Raw genomic sequence first — 15,602 nt, forward strand, 5'->3', positions numbered from 1 at the left:
CCTTCCTGGAATCACTTCTTTACACCTGCCATCCTCCACAACTTGTGCTGTTTTATGTTTTGGTGTCAGTATTTAATGAACTGTTCATTGACCTCTTGTGTTAAAAAGAATATAAGGTGGAGAAGATAATTGAAGTGATTAGTGCCTTCTAGATATTCTTAGTCTAAAGAATCTCATGAAACTATTTTTTATGTGTTTAACAGGATACTTGTTCCAAAGGGGCTTCCAACTTTTCAATGACTCATATACCTTTTTAAATAATTCCACAAAAGTGAAAATTTAACCTTATGCTTTTAGCAGATGAAAGTGACATGAAATCAGTAACTATTTTAAAATATACCATATTTATTAAGCATGCCTTCAATCATTTAGATGAGACATTATTAGTCTCATTGTATTATATATCTTTACGTTTTGATACCCCTTACCTCAACTTACTTTGTTTCAGGTCTGAGTTAATATTGCAAAGTGTATATATTTTATTAATGATGTATTTCAATTCATCCGTAATGGAAAAGACCAACATTTATTTATATTTTTGTTTCTTCTGAATGTTCAGTTTAGACTTATTTTATACAGTCTCGGACATGTATTTTCTTGTTCCATGAACCTCTGTAAAGCATCAGATCTGGATTGCCAGTGCTGGGAGTGTCAAACACAGGTTGAAAATTTATTAATCTAAGAAAAGTGTTAGCATATAAATAGCTAAATTGTACAAGAATAAATGTCTAGTAATGATATGGATTTGACCAATCATGTGTAAGCTAACAGAAAGCATATACTTTGATAAAAAATCTAGGTCAGTAAGAAGTTTTAAAATATTAAACCTAATAAAATTAAATACTAATTAAAGTACATAGATCTGATGTGCAGCTGGTTGTGAAAATGGGTAGATTTACTAATTACTGTAACTCTTTTGATGAGCTGAATATTGAAAACGTCTCTAATTCCATGTTTCTTTTTGATGCACAGTAAACTGTGTCAACTGAATGCACTGTCGTTATAATTGCTTAGCCTAAATATTTATTTGCACTGACATTTATTCATCCATGAAATAAGTAGCAAGGCTGGGCATGCAGAGTGAGCTAGCAGGTGGCAGTCACAGCTATCCCTATAATCTCTGCTACATAGCCCTAGCATACCAATAAGACATTGGAAGAAAAATACATTTTACTCTTAAAATGTTGCTTAAAGCTATCATAGCTATCGAGTACTTATGACGTGCCAAGTGATTTACCTATGTTCTTTCTAATCTGTGTAGTTCTCTAAAGTATAAGGTATTATTGCCCCCATTTTACACATGAGTAACTGAACTTCAGAGAATTTAAATAATTGACCAAACTCGTGCGTAACTGAATTAAAATTTGAACTCAGGTTCATCTGATCGTAAAATCCATTTTCTTCCCAGCTGTGTAAGTTCTTCATCTAAAAACTTCAGTACTCAAAAAAACTTTGAATGTTTCACTTTCAAAATGTTTAAAAATACCCAACAGGTAATACATTAAAACACATCAGTGCATGTTACAAGCCACATTTGTAAACTTTTGATGCACTTTTAGACAAAGGTCAGTGATTTTTGCCTTCTCTCCGTACTCTGATGCTAGGATGTTGTGTCAACACAGATGAAATGTCCAAACTGTCAAGAGAACTGCCCCTCATTTGTGAGTCACATTTGTTGACCTTCATTTTAATGAATTTGTATCACCTCATTCAATCAGATAAGAATGGGTTTCCTACTGGGCGATGTGTCAGTAGACCTTTGAAGGAGGCACCTATGCAGATGCTAGCTCTGCCCTTCCGAGCATGACAACACAGTGAAGGTGAAAGAAACCCACAGGTAACATAGTGCTACTCTTCTCTCTGGTAACGGAGCCCGGACAGAATTCAAGTAACCTGCTTAATCCAGTGCCTTTTCCACTCTCCTAAGCAACTCAAAAATGTTACAGTAAGACTTTAAGAGGAGAAATCACTCGCTCTGAGAACACTTAATTTGATTGGTTATTTATTGTCAGAAACTTATTTTAAAGAGAGTTTTTCTATTATAAACAACCCGGATACTGATTTTTTTAGGCCTACATGTGGATTCCATGGGAAACATTTAAAAATGTATCACATCTCAAATATGGGAATTGGAGGCTGAGATAAAAAAAAAATCAGGTAAAAGATATAAAATGCTTAGAAAATATTTCTAAAATTTAAGACTATGCAAGGTTTTATTAATTCTATTTGCTGTTTTGAAATTGCCTTTCCATTAAAGCTCTCTGAACACTTTGCATCGTAAAGTTTACAGGTTTCTATTCACTTTCTGGATTTCAAATTACAAGTAAAGCTTAGTATCTCCATGTAACAGATTTAGAAAATGACCAGTAGGATCCTTGCTGACATTCCTCAAGTTGTAAAGCCAAGCCTGGCTGGGTCTGGCAAACCAAACCCCAAAGTTCCTGATTCTCAGTTCAAATACTCAAACTGTTGAATGCAGGTATGTTCTGAAATCCATCAGTAGTGTCCATTTAAAGCAACTTTCCATTTATGAAGAGAGCCAAGTTTCAGCATTTAAATGGTTCCAGCACATGTCCTGTGGGGTTTTGGTTCAGGGAGGAATCCCAAATCAGGTGCCCTTGACTGGCAAATGTTATCAGGCCTGTGCCTCCTCAGTTTTCTGACCGCTGTGGCCATAGAACAAGATCACACACGCCAGTAACCCTGGCCTCTGCAGAGGACCAAGTCCTGTCAGTGTCCCTGGGACAGCTTATCCCTTCCGTAGCCCTGTGGTTTTTCACAATTTCGAAGAAGCAAAAAGATTGGGACTACTCTGCTAACCAACTTAATAACAACCTTACCTTCTCCAATGTGATAGTCATTAAATACAACTTTTTCACTTCAAAACCCCTTTTATATTCTTTTTTTTTCTAGTAAAAAACATTTAATCAACTCTTCTAAACACAGGAAAATAGAATCCTCTGAAGAGGAAGAGTATGAGTTTGTACCAGAAGAGAAAATAATTCATTTATTTGCCTTAACTCTTAAAGAGATACACTGACTAACAAGAATATAAATAAACCTATGAATAAATATATGTTCACGGATATTTATATATATTTTTTAAAAACTCTGGAAAAGAAAGTGTTTTTTCTTTCAGCACAAAAAGCATGTGATTGAAACTCAGTACAGCCATTGATATGGTAGGTATAAGAAAATGAAATAGAGACCACAAAAGAACACTTTAGGTAAAAGACTGCAAAGCAATGAGCTTGGTGTTATGTTCTATGTATTTATTTATTCTCAGAACATGCCAGTAAAGAAAATAAAGGGAAACTGTCATTCCCTACCTTTGAAGTTACAGGTGCAAAGAGAATATGGGATAAAAATGTTCACGGATGGATTGTACTATGTAAGTTATTAGCCCTCTCAGGATACGTGACGTTTGTGTGGAAATAATCTTCTAGTCTTACAGAGACTAATGTAGAGTGAAGAAGGGCAAAGGCTCCTTTAAGGTTGTGAATGAATTACTAATAGTTGCTATTGACAGTATTTGCAACCAAACATTAAATGCCTAGAATTTATCCCTCCTCTGATGCACAAGGCTTCCAGGTTAAAAGTTGCCTTCTGCTTTGTTTTTTAGCCAATACCAAAACTCTATTAAATTCTTGATTGTGTGATAAAAATCTATGTCTGTTCTTTCAGTTAAGTTTTTGCAAAATGAGCCATTTCTTCTTTGCTGTAAGATATTTTTACAACAATGTCTTGCTGTTTAAGAAGGTTTCCTATTATCAGGGTTACACCACTTGTTTGTTTACATATTCGAGGCTTAATGTTTCCTTGTGTACAAAAGAAGGACTTAAAATATGTTTGACTTTAGACATTGAGTCTGTATAATCAAAGGTGAAGACAGAACTCAGAGTGGTGTGATATGTTTGCTGATTCAATGATCTATTTTGTACCTTTCAAGAAATAAATTGTCCCAGTGTGCAAATTGGGAGAATTTTATTCCATTGCAATACACTAAACTCACTTATGAAGTCACTAGAAATCCTTCAGTTCTCTAGGACATGCCTAAGCTATTATTTACTAAAATCAAGTGGTCTGAAAACACTGATGCAGCTTCTAAAAGTACCCAATTCTAGGCAGTGATGTTCACTCTACACAAATTTGACTCATTAAAAATAATGCTTAAAAATATTCCTGTGGTATCATCAAAATAGATTTCATTTCCACATGCATGTAGTACTAGATAAATCTTAGTGCTCTTCCTTTATAGGAACTTACATCAAACAGCATTAATGCCAGTCAAGCAAAGAGTAGACTAAAAGTTATTTTGTAAGAATTATACTTGCAAATTCAAAGTAACAGCTCACCTTTCTACAGATTAAAAATGGAACAACAGAAGTGTGAAGGAGTTGCTGAGCTACTCCTCGGTGAGAGCTAGTCCAGGAAATTTCAAAATATCTGTCCAAGACCCATGGGTACAGGTACAAGGGAGAGTATTTATCATAGATAACCTAGGGCAGAGCTCCTGTGCTCTACAACTCCACAGGGACACCTCTTCTGACAAACATGCTTCCTGGAGCACAGCTCCACAAACCACTCCCCACAAAGTTGAGCAACTCAGAGGCCTGACTCCAAAGCAATGTTTTCAGCCTTTTGGTACTTCTTCCTTCCTACAGTAAGAAATTAACTTGCATTATAATCCACTAGATATATGTTTTTAATTTATAACAAAAGTTTCCAAAAATAAAACAATTATATGTGATGCACTCTGATCTTTTTGATCCCATGCTATCTTATCCTGTCTTATTCTATTTCTTTCTTTTTTTTTTTCTCTAAGACAGTCATGGCCCACTGAAATGATTTTATCACCTACTAACATGACCTAGCACTCATATATATAAATTAGCAGAAACAGTTTGCACAAAATAGTGCCCTAGATATACAATGTATTCTTTTGTTTTTCTATTTCATTTATCAAAATATACTGTTTGGGGCACACTAAGTTGGTTTTGCAGCCCCAAATAGGTCTAAACTGTCTTAGAATATTCATGAGGTAATTAACTCAACAAATATTTATTGAGCACCTAGTATGTGCTAAGCACTGTTTTAGCACTGCAGATAAAGTAGTATACAATGGAAGGACACAAAGTTAACTGTATTTATAACTTAGAAACTCAGTTTACTCTGCTCATTAAACAAAATAAGGAGATAAAACTTCTGAATGGAATATTGAAACATTTTAAGTGTTACTCTACACTCATATTCAGAGAGCAGAAATCCCACCAAGCAAGGGATTTAACCTCTTTTCTCAAAATTGGTTTCCTTACAATAAAAATTTTTATCATGTGATAAAAAGCATTTCTAAAAATAAACCAAAACTTTGTTACTTGAAACATCTCAAGCATTTTTGCATTTACTCCAACAGTATAAGAGTAATTCTGTGTTAAGGAAACAAATGATCAGTAACACACACACACACACACAAATTCACTTTTTTTTTTTTTGCCTGACACCATTACCACCACAAGACTGATCTTGATACAGTCATGACTCAAACTTCATATTCTAGTATTCAAGCATCCCTTCCACTTCTTTTCTTCCTCCCCACCAGGTTGGCCCTGTTAAGGACGGAGAGCATTTCATTAGACACTGCCATTGATCCCTTACCCCCAATTCTTCTCTAAATGCTTTGGTTTGGGGTCCCCCTCCCTCCCTTCCTTTTACAGAGCAAATAGCCACCAGTCCCTAGGTCTTCCTGCCTACTTCTGCTAAAAGAATGCTAGGAATTTACATCAGGATCCAAAGCACAAAGATAGAAATTGATATATTTTTATAAATACATATACAATGCAATTACTAAGGCTTGGGAAAATAATGTCTTGTTGGAAGATCTAGACTTTTCATACAAGTTATCTATTTATTTTTTAAATTAATCCTTTAAGTATAGAGGAAAAATTTTTACTATTTCCATAGGATTGAAAAGTGAATTATATTTATTAGACTCACTAGGGCATGATGTTTCCTCTTGTTTCTACAAGCATTCATTTTTATTAAGGATTACCATTGACCTTGTTTGCATTTAAAGTACACTTGTCAAAGCAAATTATAAAGGTCAAATGGTGAAGGCATATCTTTTATATGAATCATCTCTTAGGCTCTTAAATTTTTATAGATAAAAATCAGTATTTGGGCATATTAACTTTGAAAAACTTTTCTAGCATAAAGTAGTGTTTATTCAAAATTGGGGATATAGATCAAATGGGTATAATGACATTTTAAAAGCCCTTTTGGTCCATTTGGTATAAGTTTTATGCCATCTCTTGTGTGGATACGAAGACATGTACAATAATATTAATACTTAAGAGCCGACCATAGAAGAGTTTAGCATAATGTTAACAATGACTTTCCTTAAAGAATATTGGTGACAAGAGAAATAAATCTAAAGCGGTAGATATTACCTTTGTTCTAAAAAGCAAAAAAAAAAATTTAAATGAAGCAGAAAAAACATCTCAAGAATGAAACTAGTAATAATAGGAAAATATCCTTTAAAAACCTTTAAAAATTTTACTGGTGCTACTTCTGTGTGTACACACACATATACATACACTCACACACGTCATAAATCATATGTGTATGCAAAGAGTACTGTTTACATCTGGAAATCTACCCCACTGGGAAGGTTAACAGTGTCAATTCCTGATTGTCCCAGTTTATCTCAATCTCTGATTGGGTGTCTAGGCACGTGACCTCACTCCAGGAAAGTTTATTTGGGTGACTTTTCAGTCTCATCTCCTACTTCATTAAAAGCAACAGAGACAATGAGAAAAAGAATTTGTGCCAGTTCATGGTGCTGCTGGCTGGTGTGAAATAATCTTTTTTTTTCAGTTAAAGGACTTCTCCAACTTACTTACTTGTTCCAGGCTCCAGATGCCATTTGGCTATTTAACTGTTTATTGTTTAGTGAATAGTTTGCTTTTTAAAAGAACTTAGTAACTGTCCCTTTCATTAGTTTAAGTACAAAACATCTTGGCTGGGAAAAAAAAAATTCATCTTTAAGAAAACATTTTTTTTCCATGTGCTTCCAGAGACCATATGGTTTTTATGCAGAACTGTGAAGTAGGTTTGCCAGAGAGTGCCTATTAAGCAGATTAAGCAGCTCAGAAATAAGCAATCTCCAATTTCACTCCAGATATAAAAATTCAGGGTCTTCTTTGGATGACCCCAAGCATTTCTGAGTGACTTTAAGAACTAACTCAGAATACTTTGGAATGTGCCTCTTCCTCTGTAAGGTGATTTTAACTCCCTGGACCACGTGAGAGTCTAAAGTAACTTGTCACCTTCCAACCATCTCCTTTCCTGTCCCTGACCTCCTGGCTCTGGACCAATACTGAAATCAGTTTTTACTTTATCCACAAATGGATGGTATCCTCTCCCTTACTTCCCATACACACATGCCACACACACAGCATCAAAAGCTCTGATTTCTAGACGTTGAATGCCGGTTTTATGTTCTTAATAGATTCATTGAACCAACATTTTTGGAATGTCAACCGTGTGTTAGAGACCATGTTAGGTCTCAGAAATAAGAAGTGATCCTTGCCTTTAATGGTTTAGAAAGATAATTTCAAATTTCTGTGCTGCTTGTCTAAGGCAATAGGTTTAACCATGGTGGGAGGGGAGGTGTGTGTGGAAAAGCAGCATACAATATTTTTGGTCAGTTTCTTTGTTTTCAGGATATGTACCTCCAAGTACTTTATTATCCTCCATGCACTTCATTATCGCCTTCTCTTTTTTTCTAATGACCTTGTTTGTATCTCCTTTTCCAGTTTCAAATCCCAGATCAAATGTTACCATTGCTTAGTTTACCCTCACACCTTTAGTTTTCCAATTGTCCCTTTGTTGTATATCCGTCAAATCTCTTAGCATATTGCATTATAGTTACACTAGCTCTGTGAACAGAGCTTTAACATTTCTGATTCATATAAGCTCCCAATAAATGTGTATCGAAAGAGGAAAAAGAAAGACAGGGAGATTTGTGTGTTTATCACTTTTCCTATACAATGAGTTCCTGCAGGAAAGGGCAGGGAGCTGTTTTTGTGGTTGTTTTATATCACCATTTCTATCCTTTTATTTAACAGAGCCTTCCTGCTCATTGTTGAAAGTTAGAGAAAATAAAAAATAGGGCTTGATCCACATATTACCCTTAAGAAGCTTGGGATGTCCACAACCTTCTTGTTTGTAATATTTTCTTTATTGTCATTCCTCAAGAGCAACCATACTTTCTTTATTGTCATTCCTCAAGAATACTTATATGAAGAACTTTTAGAATAATGTCCCCAAATGGCTCCTAAATGTAGATGTTTCTCTCTTAAAAAACAAGACAAAAATATTAATAATGGTAAACTCTAAGGAAACCCTACATCTATAATGCCTTGCTAGAGTATTTTGAAAATGTGCTCTGGTTGTGGTTAAAAGAACAGTGATCTGTACATTTAAATATGTCATTATTGGTTAGCAGACGGGAAAAAATGGCCACAGATAGCAATTACCAGTAAATAAGAGTTGTTATTGGCTTGTTTAAAAAGATGGTTTCAAAATGCAAATAAAGCACATTTTTTGCCACTTGCAGAAATAGGAAGCTTTACGAAGCAATGAAATGCTTAAGGTGTTGACTGTTTTGTTACAAAGCTGAATTAACATTTAAAGGATTGTATACCATATGCCTCCTTCAGCATTTGATATGTTCTTACTCTACTCATTGTGCACATAGTCATTGTCTTGTGATAAAGGTTTATAAATATTTATATATTTTTAAACAGATTTTTTATAAATCTCATTCTTTAAATGAAACACTGAAAACTTAAAAAAAAGACAGACATGACAGCTGGGAAAAATTGCAAAGTCATGCAATATAGAGATATTCTATAAGGTGTGTTGGATATACTGATTTATACTTACTACTATTACTACATCACCACTACTAACTGCAGCTACTAATGTAAATAATAATGCTGACAATGATAACTCCGTTTATTTGTGTAGACTTTTAGACATTACAAGCCTGTCACTGACCTGTTTTTGATTCTCACAACAATCATGCCAGTTTTTCCTAAGGAAAATTCAAAGGTAACAAAGTATCATATGCAGGAAGATGTTCATCCCTGTGTTATATACGATGATAAAAGTATAAATACCAAACTTTATCACAATAGGTCAACAAATATGAACAATCCATAGACTACAAGGTTAAAAATATTCATGCAAACGTCCATATACCAAAAAGGAAAAATTCTTGTGTTATTCCATTAGAAGAAAACAAGAAGCATATAAAATTTGTAGTACTATTACAACTATGGAAACATTTCTGCGTATATGTATTTATACAAGGTCTCAATGGTAACATGGTCAAATATAAAGTTTTTGATGGCATAGCACAGCAGTAAAGTGTTTGGATTATTTTAGATTTTCAGTAACACTAGTGTTGTTCATTATATCATATACATGTTACATAAGCCTGTAACAATAGTTGATGAATGCATATATTACATAATGCTTCTCTTTAGGGAAAGACCTTTTATGAAAACAATGATTGTAGGCTCCTTTTCAACAGAATGTGATTCTCACCCCATCGCTTGTGCATCTGGATCACCAGGGGTGATTTCAAAGGATACTACTGCTCAAGCTGTACCCTAAGAGATGAGCTTTCAACTAGCCTGGGATAAGTCCCAGGCATTGTTTTTGTTTATTTGTTTGTTTGAAGTTCTCCAGGTAATTCTATTGTGCAGCTTGGATTGAGAACAACTAAAACGATTATAATAAGCAACTGAAATTTTATATTTTTAAATATTAAGTTCCTTGAATTTTCGTCTGAAGCGTAAGACTTTCAAGATTAAGAATGCTATTTGGGTGATGGCATTTGGTCTGATTTAAGGAATCCTAAGTACAGAGTATCTTTATGCTATCAGTGACAAAAAAAAATTAAATGATAAAACATAGTGTTGGTGAGAAATGAACACTGCCATACCCTGTTTATGAAAATGTAAGTTGAATGTGCATTGATCAACTTCACTGTAGGGCAGTGTGACAATATGTACTCAAAGCTTTAAAAATATGTAAACCCTTTTGTCCCTGGAATTCCACTTTTAAGAATTTATCCTTAGAAAATAACTGAGCATATTGGCAAAGATGAGTTAATAAGAATGTTTACCATAGTGTTGCTTACAACAGTAAAAGATTGTAAACAATCAGATATCCATGACTGTAGATTGATTAAATTTTGGTATATTCATACATGATAGTAGTAAAATGGCTCTAAAGTTAACACGACTTAACATGGAAAGATAGTCAAAACCTATCGATAAAAGAAAAAGGTTACAAAACAGCATGATTCCATTTTTGTTAAAATATGTAATATGTGTATATATGTCTGCATATGTATATACATACAGGTGGGAAAAGCCTGCAGAACTACACATTAAAATATTAATAGTTATCTCCATAGGTATTTTGTATTTTGTTTTATACTCTCATGTATATTCTAGGGTTTTTTTTGTCACTAAAAGGAAGGTAGTGTTATAAATAAAGACCAAAAACATTTTCTTAAATGAAAACATATTTTGAAAAATAAAGCCTTGTTACCTTTGTCTACCAGCTACAGCACAGATTGCCCTATCTTCATCACCTTGTCCACTTTGTGAAAAGCAGGCTATTTGACAGAATAGTTAGCTATTTCTTAATATTTTTTAATATTTCTAAACTTCTTCAATATACCTATTTTCAAAGTAGATGAGGAAGTATAGAGTTAAATTTAAGTGTTATTAAACAGTGCCAAATCATCTCTGATTACAATTAATCTTATCTAAATTCCCAAAGGTGGTGTGTAACAAATTAATTGAAATATACCTTAACGTATTTTTATGGGGTTGTCTTCTTTAACGTCCATAATTAATAAGTGTTTTTTCTTCTTCTTCTTCATTTTAGGCGGTTCAGGACCATCATCCTCCATAGCCATAGCTGGCACCAGCCACCCTGCCATCACAAAGACAACATCTGTTCTTCAAGACGGCGTCATAGTTACCACCGCAGCTGGAAACCCACTGCAGAGTCAGCTGCCTATTGGGAGTGATTTTCCTTATGTTGGCCAAGAGCACGCACTTCATTTTCCATCCAACAGCACTTCAAACAACCATCTTCCACACCCCTTGAACCCCAGCCTCCTCAGTTCTCTACCTATCTCTTTGCCAGTGAATCAACAGCATCTCCTAAACCAGAATCTATTAAATATCCTCCAGCCTTCAGCAGGAGAAGGCAAGTCTGAGATCAACCTCCACCCTTTAGGTTTTCTCAACCCGAATGTAAACGCTGCTTTAGCTTTTCTCTCCGGTGACATGGATGGGCAGGTATTGCAGCCTGTTCACTTTCAGCTCTTAGCAGCCCTGCTTCAGAACCAAGCCCAAGCAGCTGCCATGCTTCCCCTGCCATCTTTCAATCTGACCATCTCAGATCTTTTGCAACAGCAAAATACCCCTTTACCCTCATTAACACAGATGACAGCCCCACCAGACCATTTGCCAAGCAATCAGTCAGAGAACAGCCGAGCTGAGACCCTTTTAACCAGCCCCCTGGGGAACCCTTTACCGAGCTTTGCAGGCAGTGACACTACTTTTAACCCCCTGTTCCTCCCAGCTGTCACTGGGGCCTCAGGATTAATGGCCTTGAATCCCCAGCTGTTGGGAGGTGTCCTGAACTCAGCATCGGCCAACACCGCTAATCATCCAGAGGTTTCCATAGCAACTTCCTCCCAGGCAACCACTACCACAACCACTACATCATCAGCAGTGGCAGCACTGACTGTCTCAACACTTGGTGGGACAGCAGTGGTGTCAATGGCAGAAACATTGCTGAATATATCTAATAATGCTGGGAATACACCTGGTCCAGCTAAACTCAACAGTAACTCTGTGGTGCCACAGCTACTTAACCCTCTACTGGGGACAGGTCTGCTTGGTAAGTTAAATTTTTTCACAAATTTTTACAAAAGAAACGTTTTTCTAATTCTATTTTCTCCTTTTTAAAAACTCCATTTTGTCACACTATTTTTAAAAATGTTTTTGTTATGTCACAGCTTGCTTAAGGAACTAAATATAATAACACCCACACACACCCATAGTTATACAAACATGAAAATGACTTTTTCCTCTTCCCCTATTCTAGCAGTACTGAATAACATTTTAATCTGCTTTCTCTGATCTTCTAATTCTGATGCCACTTAAACTTAACCTACCTATCATTCTCTTAAGCCAAGTAGAGTCTTATTTTCCAAACAATAAAGCACAGGCCCATCATAAAAATAACTCTTATTTGAATTTTAGTTGGTGTGGCATCACAGGGTTAGTATGAGCGGCTGCACTGTGGATGGAAACTGTTTGAGGAAGTGTTTCTTCCAGGTGACCCCTACATAAACAAAAGTAAATGCTTATCCAGCAAAATAAGAAACAAGGCATAAAAACATCCAAAGATAAATTTTGCTCAAGTTCAAGGAAACAGACAGTCTCAATAGCTGCTGTTAGATTTCCTCAGCCAGTATAATTCCTTAGAACTTTGTGGCTTAAAAACAAAATCCTTCACGTATATTATTCTATCGCAAAAAAGTTAGAAAATAATGCAAGTATATCCAACTGACTGATGCAGATAGCTGTAATATTAAGTGCAGAGATCTATCTAGAAAGTCTGGAAAGAGGCACATACACATAACACTGTCAAAAGGGCATCTGAAGTACCTAAAAATTAATAATAATGTTTCCAGATTTTATGGACACCTTTAGAATATAGTTTACTAATTTTATAGTTTAATAGTTGCTATAGTTTATTAGTTCTATTTGGTGTCAAAATCAATAGTTAAATAACCTAAAATACATCACAGGTTTACATATTTCAAGTTACAAGACAATTTCAATGGCATTGTCTTCAAGATAATTTCAATGTAATTTTAAAACAAGTTAATTTTGAATTATGAATATGAACTTAGTTGTTGACTAATCCCATCTGATTTAATAATATTCATTTTTAATGATTATGGCAATGAATTCTTTTGTATTATTAGCTTTCTTTACAGTTTTAATTTTAGGTGACCAACCTTTTATTTAAAAACAATATACATATTCCTTGGCCAAATCTGATTTTATTTGGTGGTATTTATTGATGACTGTGGCATGAGAACTAAATTTTGTTAACAAGGCCTGATCAGATCCACTCATTTTAATAATTTGCTCAGATACTTATGATTACTAAAACATTTTACGATTAATTTCCACCTTTAGTTTTAGGTGCTCTAACAAAAATAATATCAAGGAGTTTATAACACTGAAGCTCAATCTATAATGATTGGCTAATGGATAGAGCAAAAACTAAGTAGTGTCTCCAGGACATAAAGTAAAAAAACTAATTACGAAAGATAAAATTAATTAATAATAATACTCTCTGTTTACCACTTAGTAAGACATTGATGAGAAAAAGAGAAAAGAATGACCATGCCAAGTGCAGTTTTCAGTTTTTGTTTCAGGAATCCTCAGGTGCATAGATAGGCATAGGATCTCTGAAGAGTCACACTGACTTACATTTTATGTTTTTCAAACTATAGGTGACATGTCCTCAATAAACAATACATTGAATAACCATCAACTGACTCATCTGCAGTCGCTGTTAAACAACAATCAGATGTTTCCTCCAAATCAGCAGCCGCAGCAGCAACTTCTCCAGGGGTACCAGAACCTGCAAGCATTTCAAGGACAGCCCACAATTCCTTGCCCGGCTAACAGTAACCCTATGGCTTGTCTGTTTCAGAACTTTCAGGTACTCTCCTTCCCTGGGTTATTCAAATAGTAAACAATGTCTAGGTCTGTTAAAATACTTAACTGGGGGGAAGAGACAGAAAAAGGAGGTCATGTGCCCTCTCACATCCACTTACTATTATTTCCCAAGAATGACTATTGTTAAACATTCCAGTCTTTTGTGTGAAGGTTATTTTATTTTGACTGAGGCCTCTCAGTGGTCCTTTTGGAGTGGACAGTAAAAACTGATCATATGATCCTCTTAAACCCTTTGGTGGTTTCCACTGCTCTCCTGACTGAAATCTACATCTTTAACATGCCAACTTGGCCTGACTCTCCAGTCCTGCCCTCACCATTCTCCCTGGCTTCAGCCACATAGCCTTCCTTTACCTTTACAAGCTGAATACATTTCTGATAGATTAAGGATCTAGATGGTAAGAATGACACTTAATAAATATAAAAAGAAAATACAGATTTTTTTTTTAATAATCTTGAGGCAGAGAAGTTTCTTTCAGTAAGTTACAAAATCAGGAGGTCAAAAAGAAAAGAAGTAATAAGGTTGAACACATAAAACTTTAAAATCTCCATATGATCAAGGGCATTTTAAACAAAGTTAAAGACAAGTGGCACCTGGCAGAAAATACTTGCATAATAATGGCAAGTAATCCACATTCATTACACAAAAAGAGCTCCTACGAATCAGGAAGAAAAAAGATAATTGATAATAGAAATAGAAATAGATAATAGAAAAATGAGCAATAGATATGAACAGAAAATGAAAAATAAATTATTAATGAACATATGAAAAGAGTAATCAGAGTTATACAAATTACAACACTCATGTGTCAATCAGATTGATTGATATTCCTTGCTGACTTTTAGAGATATTGTTGGTCTGATTGTATGCTGATACAGATTGTATGCTGATACAAATCCAGGTAACTTGACAGTTTATCAGGGTTTTTGTTTTAAGTTTCTTTTATTTATTTTGAGAGAGAGCCAACAGGGGAAGGGCAGAGAGAAAGGGAGAGAGAATCCCAACCAAGCAGGCTCAGTGCTGTCAGCACAGAGCCCAACCTGGGGCTTGAACCCACAAACCGTGAGATCATGACCTGAGCTGAAACCAAGAGTCAGTCAGTTAACCAACTGAGCTACCCAGGTGCCCCTATCAGGTTTTTAAATATACCTATCCTTGGGTATGCCTGGGTGGTTACCATCCCATATCCTTGGGATGCCCGGGTGGTTCAGTCAGTTAAGCGTTCAACTTTGGCTCAGGTCATGATCTTGTGGTTTGTGAGTGTGAGTCCTGCATTGAGCTCCCTGCTATCAGCACGGAGCCCACTTCAGATCCTCTGTCTCCCTCTTTCTCTCTCCCACTCCCACCCCTGTGCCCGTGCATGGTCTCTCTGTCTCAAAAATAAGCATTTTTCAAAAATAATGTAAAAAATAAATATACATACCCTATGACCCAGAAGTTCAACTTCTTTGTATCTATTTTAGAGAAATCTTCAAATGTGAACAAAAGGGCACATGCCAGAATGTTCATTACAATGTGATTTGTGGTGGCAAAAATTAGAAGCCACTTAAGTGTCTATCAGTAGGGAAATAATTAAATATATTATGGTATATCCATCTTCCTAGTACTTTAAAAGGTTTAGGTAGATTTATATAACTGATTTGAAAAGATCCACAAGATTGCAAGACTTCAATACTGTAGTATTATAGAACAATACTAAAGTACAAAACCATTTATGTGAAAGAAGGAAGGAAAGAAACAAAATCAGC

General features: G+C 35.2%; 1 protein-coding gene and 1 long non-coding RNA gene across 3 annotated transcripts in view; one reads left to right on the forward strand and one right to left on the reverse strand.

Annotated features, from left to right (window-relative positions):
• The window catches only part of MBD5 (methyl-CpG binding domain protein 5), a 159,606-nt gene that overhangs the window by 117,303 nt on the left and 26,701 nt on the right, over positions 1–15,602 (forward strand). For both annotated transcript variants that reach the window (XM_042994409.1, XM_042994410.1), the window contains 2 exons: positions 10,969–11,994; positions 13,628–13,839. In XM_042994409.1, coding sequence (XP_042850343.1) covers positions 10,969–11,994; positions 13,628–13,839 — 1,238 coding nt within the window. The remainder of the gene's footprint in view (positions 1–10,968; positions 11,995–13,627; positions 13,840–15,602) is intronic.
• On the reverse strand, positions 5,460–11,713 carry LOC122240918. Its single transcript, XR_006220709.1, has 5 exons — positions 11,626–11,713; positions 10,891–11,016; positions 9,061–9,097; positions 8,190–8,355; positions 5,460–5,606 (listed from the first exon to the last, which is right to left on the reverse strand). It is a non-coding gene; the product is annotated as an uncharacterized LOC122240918 (long non-coding RNA).

The sequence above is a fragment of the Panthera tigris genome, chromosome C1 (genome assembly GCF_018350195.1).
Source record: "Panthera tigris isolate Pti1 chromosome C1, P.tigris_Pti1_mat1.1, whole genome shotgun sequence".
Taxonomy (NCBI): Eukaryota; Metazoa; Chordata; class Mammalia; order Carnivora; family Felidae; genus Panthera; species Panthera tigris.